General features: G+C 37.0%; 1 protein-coding gene across 2 annotated transcripts; it reads left to right on the top strand.

Annotated features, from left to right (window-relative positions):
• Positions 1 to 267: 267 nt before the first annotated feature.
• LOC107792825 (uncharacterized) lies at positions 268 to 6,470 on the top strand. Of its 2 annotated transcripts, none has more exons than XM_016615064.2 (6): positions 268 to 632; positions 2,520 to 2,801; positions 2,887 to 3,060; positions 3,328 to 3,434; positions 4,333 to 4,667; positions 5,650 to 6,470. In XM_016615064.2, exons 1-6 carry the CDS (start codon positions 507 to 509, stop codon positions 6,222 to 6,224), a joined length of 1,599 nt encoding a protein of 532 aa, XP_016470550.1. In that variant the 5' UTR covers positions 268 to 506; the 3' UTR covers positions 6,225 to 6,470. The 2 variants fall into 2 exon arrangements, with proteins under 2 accessions (XP_016470550.1, XP_075092648.1); XM_075236547.1 differs by lacking the exon at positions 268 to 632 and adding an exon at positions 1,078 to 2,385.
• The last annotated feature ends 505 nt before the right edge of the window (positions 6,471 to 6,975 follow it).

Genomic DNA, 6,975 nt, shown 5'->3' with positions numbered 1-6,975 from the left:
TGGGTAGTTCTTGGAGGAAAGTATGCCGATGGTCATTTGTACACACTACCATTCCCAACCCCGTAGGGATAAAGTATGCGTACACACTATCCTTTGTTGTTGTTGAAGTGCAACAATTACGAAAATTCATAGTATGAAAATCAGAAAATATGACCCGAGTATATGGCGGATCCAACTAGGGGGGCATAATAGTCAAATCAGATTTCTGCCAATTATTGGACTAAGCTTTCTTGCTTATTTTCGCTTTCTCCACCACTTTATATATACAAATTATTTTTTTTTAAAAACTATTCCCCATTTTCAATCTCCGCAATAAGAAAAGGAGAATCCCAATTTTTCTCTCTATTCCTAGGGTTTTTGGATTCTTCACTTCCAATTCAAATTCAAATCCAAAAAACCTAGGCGTTAAATTTCAATTTTTTGCCCAATTTTATTACTATCCTCTGAATCTCAATTTTGATTCAATCAATTCTACAATTTTGTTTTATTTTTGTTTTGGGATTTTAATGGTACAGTTGATGAAGTCGTTAGGAATGTCAAACTTAACGGTGAAAATGGAAGTTGAGGATTCTCTTGAAGATGAATATGCCCCCCTGACTAAACGGCCCAAGTTTTCTTTGCAAGTTAATCAGGTTTTTTTTTTTCTCTTTTAAAAAAAAAATGTTTCGTTGATTTATTTGGATCAGAAGTATTTGTAATTATCAACAGTATTTGTAGTTATCAAAAGTATTTGTAGTTACTCCTCGGTTCCATTTTATGTGATAGTGCTTGACTTAGAAAAATAGACTTTTGAAACTTAATGAAATATCTCATTTAAGGATAAAATGGCAAGCTTAAAGTTAAATTGTTTATTTTTTTCCTTTTAAAAAAGTATGTTTCCTGGTTTATCTGGAGGGAACCTATTTGTAGTTACAAAATAGGATTCCTCTGTACCATGTTTGATTGAGCACGGAGTTTAAGAAAGAAAGGAAATCTTTTCAAACTTGTGGTCCTAAAACAAGATATAGATTGTGTGGTTATAATGTCTCATTAGGAGAAATGAGAAGTTTAAAATAGACATGTGTCATATTCTTTTTTGGGACAGATTTGAAAGGAAAGTGTGCCACATTAGATGGGACAAAGGAAGTATTTTTCTGATGTTTATTTGTGTTTGATGTTGTGCATTATGGCTTTTTGAACTGAAAGTGCCTTTTCCTTTTCTGGTGGAAGAAAGCGATTTTAGAAGAGGAATTGCTTTTTGTAAAGTAAAGGAGCTGAGAAAATATATTGGATGTTTCGGGTTAATCTGTTTAGATTGCTGAGGAGTTAGTGGTAATTTGGTTGAACTTTAACTATTTTGATGAATGCAGAATCCGTTGGTTTTGAGTAGGATATAGTGCGTTAATGCTAGTATGACCTTTTTTACATCCTTATAGCAATGGATTCTTGTACGAAATAATGAACAGGGTAATTTTGCAATTTTTGGGTGGCTGTATATTGCTTAGGTATATGCATTGACTCCCACCAGACAGACAAATAAGAAAAAGAAAATGAACTGGGTAATTATTTAGTTATTATTACTGTCCTTTTCTTGGTGTGGAGGGATAAGAGATAATTTGGATCCTGCTAATTGAGAAAGTAAAATCTAGGAACTATTGATCCTTGGGACTTTTAACTATTTTTCTTTGTCGCTTGAGCTAGTCTAACTGGTGAGGTGAGTTTGACATGGTAAGTGATATTAAAAGATGAGTCAACTAGGGAGCTTTATGTTGATGAATTTATTATTTTCTTAAGCTTTCTTCAGAATGCTGTCAGCCAAAGTATCAACTAGCCTGAATCATAGGTTATTTGAAGTGAGTGCAAATGCGTTGCCATAAAAAATATGATCAAATGGAGATTAAGAGATTAGTTCAAGTGAAAAGAGAGCTAACTAGAGTTCAGGAATCCATCATCGAAGAAGGGAGTTGGGTTTTGATGACTGGAACAGGTAAAACTATGGAGTCTCTGATTAAGAATAATAATAACTGATCTTTATATTTCAGATGAGGAATTTAAAACTTTACTGTCAAATACGGCTGATCAGTCTTTTTGGCATGGGAAAAGTGGGTAGAGGTTTGACTGTTATCCATTGTGTCAAGCAATTGTTAATGAAAGAAGAAAAGACGCCAAAGGGGTACCAACATTTCTGGAATACTGGAACTGGTAACACCAGACAGATGATTAATATATTGTTAAGATACATAATTCCTTGATTTTAGGATGGTGAAAACTCATATTGGTAAGCATACTCCACTCTATCATGGTGACGAGCATTTGAATCAAGAATAAGGCCTTAGCTCATTTTATGGTACAGGCAGCAAATTTTAGCTGTACAGGGCTAAAGAAGAGTCTTTTTCTTCTTGCAAGGTCACTTCCCAAGTTTTCAGATATTTTAAATTTGTCCCTGATATTATTCTGAGCTTGTTTGTTATTTGCATTTGACCTTTGACTAAGGGACCCAACTTTTCAGCTACTTAACTTCCCTCCTGCTTTCTTTACAGTGGAATGCTGGAAATAATGAATTTCCAGTTCCTCCTCCAGAATATAATCCGCTTGATGAGCCAAGTCCTTTAGGTCTGAGGTTGAGAAAGAGTCCATCTCTCTTAGATTTAATCCAGATGAGGCTGTCACAAAACAATGCTTCGTCTGTCGCGCCTACACCAGCTGAAAACTCTACTGCTGTAAGCAAAAAGGAAACACGGGGTGTGGCCACTTCAGGAGCAACTGACAAGCTGAAGGCATCAAATTTTTCTGGTTCACTTCTAAGGATAGGGTCTTGGGAAGTAATTACCATGAACCTTTTGTCTGCCGTAATATGATTATCTGTGAATAATTTGCTTTTGGCTAACTTTTTCTATTTTGTTTTAGTATGCATCTAGATATGAAGGTGATTTGGTGGCAAAGTGTTACTTTGCTAAGCATAAACTTGTTTGGGAAATTCTTGAAGGTGGGCTGAAAAGTAAAATTGAGATTCAGTGGTCGGATATCATGGGATTGAAGGCGAACTGTCCAGAGAATGGTCCGGGCAGTTTGACTCTTGTGGTAAGCATTTAGTCTCCATACTAATTGCTTCAGAGCCTAATTATAAGCATTATTTTTTAGCAGCACCAAAGTAAAGGGTCACTCTACCATATTGCATACTTATTTTTCCTACAGAAGAACTTTCTAGGGAAAAAATACTTCATCCTGTGAACAGAACATTTCTAATGCTTGAAAGAATAATTATACTGGCACTCTAACCCTTCATTTAGTACGTCAGGAGTTGTAGTATTTTCTTCAGTTTTTAGCTTATGGTTTTCTGTGATTCAGCTGGCTCGACAGCCCCTCTTCTTCAGGGAGACAAATCCACAACCCAGAAAGCATACGCTATGGCAAGCAACTTCAGATTTTACTGATGGACAGGCTAGCTTGCATAGGTAAATAATTTTTACTTCCTGTTAGGAAATGACTGCTTGAGAATTGATATTTAGTTCGCTATGATGTTTTGTCTTATCACCCCCGTAACATATATTTTTTAGTCCCTAGAGGTTTTATTCACATGCTGGATCATGTTTATTATACCCGCCTTCTAGATTACTTTAATCATGTTAGACTATTTCCATGCGGCTGTAAATACACCTTACCCTCCTTTATGTGAGTTTTGTGATCGGACCTTCTGGATTATTTATCCAATAAAAATATGAACCTTCTAGGTTATCAGCTTCAGCAAGGGGACTGTCTGTTAGGTGAGATTGGAATGCCTAAATGGGTTAATATTGTGGAGATGGTATGTGGTGATGAGCAGATGAGGGGATTATGCATGGGATTTGATAAATTGGACTCTTTTATGTGTTTGTTTCCTGGAATTAGATCCAAGATTGCTCTTCTTCAAAAATTAGATCAAAGATTGTTATTCAGAACAATATTCTTTCTTTGACAATTATACCCTTGTTGTCGTATTGATAATAATGAAAACTAATAAAATTAGGTGGGAGGGTTGGGCTAGGAAGTAGGAGTGGTAGATGGGAGTGGAGTGATGGGGTGGTATCATGGTGTGTGTGCCTGCGAGAAGGGCTAATATGGTAGTTTCTGTATAATCTGCAGAATAATGTTATCACTAGGGTTATCGTGATACCTGCTAGTCCTTCCAGAATGGGATTGAAAATCCTCCTGTTAGGCCAATACGTTGAAAAGCCAGCTCAGCAATGGGGTTGAGATCCCCCCACCTTAAAGATGCACCAAGCATTGAAAAACTGAATCACCTTATTTATACCATAGTTGAGTAGTTTAACTTCTAATGCTATTGGTGATAACTTTTTTGTGTGATCTGTATAGGCAACATTTTCTACAGTGTCCACCTGGTGTCTTGAATAAGCATTATGAAAAATTGATCCAGTGTGACGTCCGGCTTAACTTTCTGAGCGAACAGCCTGAAAAGGCGTTGGAATCTCCATATTTTGATACAAAAGCTACTATGCTTGAAAATCCTGACGAGTTTAACGCCCATGTCTTCGATCCAGTTGGGTCTGATACGGGATCCCCACTATCAAGCTTCCAAGATGCAGCATCACCTGCTGCAGTACAGTCATCTTCCTTGACTTTTGAACAACCTGATCTCCTTGGTGCAACCCGTGAACGTTTGTCCAAGGATAGCCCTTCTCCAAGCTCAGGTAAATAGTTCTTCCTTCCTGTTCTTATATTCCGGGTGTAAACATCAACTGTTTGTTCGTAAGCTATGACCTCAAAATTATGAGACATCAACCATGGAAAATGTATCTAGTAGATTCAGATTCATTTTCATTAGTGAAAATGTGTTGCTTTTGGCAAAATCATTCTGGTATACATGTTTTATACTGACTAGTTTACATGCATACATGCAATAATTGGTTGTGCTATTGGACTTTGGTAACTCCTTTCCTCCACCCCTGTGGTGTTTGATGCCATCTTCTCTTTATTTATTTATTTATTTATTTTTTATTTCTTGGGACAAGGAGTTCTGATCTGATGCCATGTCTACATTTTCATCTTCAGCCTTTCTTTTTAACTTGTCTTACTATTTGGTTTTTCTTAATGGAGTACTTGTGTCATCTTCTTTTTCCCTGTTGATATCCTTGTCAATTTTCTGCTCCTGAGATGAGTGATGGGGAAGATGATCGTTTTGTCCTTATACAAGGATATTATCTTTCTGTTGGACCACTTGTTTTTGAGGTCTATGGCCGCTGTGATCTTCAAGTTCATGAATTGTACTATTATGTTTAGAATCTCTTTTTCATGCCTACAATTTGTAGCTTCTGGGTCAGGATTGATCAAATATTGTATTAGTTTGACTAAACAGAGGTACCTAGATAAAATAGCTAACAATTCATGTCCCTTTTCTAATGTGTTGTGAAGTTGGTGCTTCCCTACAGTCTTGGTCTGGATTATCCAAAGTTGCATATGCCTCGCTAGACTGGTTTAGATAATGAAATGAAGCAAGGTAGCTAGTGTCCCATTTTTATGCATTTTCGATTTTTTGAAGCTGTTGAAGTTCGGATACCAGATTTTTTGACACTGGGTTAGTATTTACATATAACATGCAATAGTAACCGACTTCTGTATGTTAAAAGCTGTTATGCCAAAGTTGTCACTGATGATTATTCTTCTTATGTACAGTGATGGATACACCTGCTATTGAAGGGAATGCAAACAGCATAGGCTATGATCCTCACGGGATGAGAAACTTTGAGCAGTTGAAGGTGCCAGGACTTCGTCCGTCAATGTCTATGACTGACCTTGTCAGCCACATTGAAAACTGCATATCGGAACAGATTAGTTTCGGAAACTTGCCTTCTGATCAGGCGTTAGAATGCAAGGGCATGCTGGAGGACATAGCACATGTGTGGCTGAGTGACACTCAATGTACAACATCAGACGAGAAATCTCTCCTGAAGAAGGTCAATTCTCTATGCTGCCTCTTGCAGGATCCTAGTGCATCTCACGAGTCCCATTTTAATGGAGAAAATCATCTGCAAAAACCTATTCAATCTAACGATGCTTGTAGCTCTTCTGCATGTGAGAGCAAGGGAAATGACGCAGAGGACGCCAAGGATTTTGCTGGTGGTAAGCTGACACCAAGTATTCCAAGGAGAGACTCCTTTGGTGACTTGCTCCTTCATCTTCCTCGTATTGCATCCCTTCCAAAATTCCTATTTGACATTGCTGAAGATGATGAAAACCAAACTCGATAGTGATTCATTTCTTGAAAGATGTATTTAAATGCGAGGGTATTGTAGTCCAAGGAAATCATCGGTTTGCCTGTTTGTTCTGGTCCTGATGGAAGCACCCCTCTGGGGTTCAGAGGACGTTATACATGGAGAAAGACTGGGATTTGGAAATTCTTGTGTGTTGTAGCTGTAAGATTTAATGTTTTCACCTTTGCTGAAGAGCATACATTGATTATATTATTGTACACGGGTTAGGTCAATTAGTATAAATTGTTGTCATATTTTTTTTTTTGAGAAGATAACAAGTTTTATGTAAATTAAGTAGAAAAACCTTTAGCATAAAGGTTATGCTAAAGGTTAAAGATAGTTACAAGACCCTTCAAAAAGAGCGAAAAACGCAAACCCAAACTTGTGGTAGTTACAAAGACCCAATAATATTCACTATAGACTCTACATCCTCTACCACATCTCTTTTTACCCCCAAAAGATATATTATGTTATTATGGATTAAAGAGTTTCTCCAATTAAAGTGACAAACTTGAATATGAATTATTTTATTTACAGAGTCGCCACTTGGAATTGATTTTTTGGGTGTTCCAAGTGACCTTTTATTTGAATACCCAGTCAAAGGAAGATTTGACTCTATTATTATTGGTCTGCAAAAATAAAGTGCGGGTAAGGAATTCTATTAACTGGGGAGAAGGTGTAAGGCATTCCCCGAGTCCAATGGTTCTAGCACGGTCGCTTTATTGACTACAACTTGACTTGGATTAAT

Source organism: Nicotiana tabacum, chromosome 18 (assembly GCF_000715075.1).
Source record: "Nicotiana tabacum cultivar K326 chromosome 18, ASM71507v2, whole genome shotgun sequence".
Classification (NCBI taxonomy): domain Eukaryota; kingdom Viridiplantae; phylum Streptophyta; class Magnoliopsida; order Solanales; family Solanaceae; genus Nicotiana; species Nicotiana tabacum.
The sequence above is the reverse complement of the archived record's forward strand: the minus strand, read 5'-3'. Positions and strand labels throughout refer to the sequence as shown.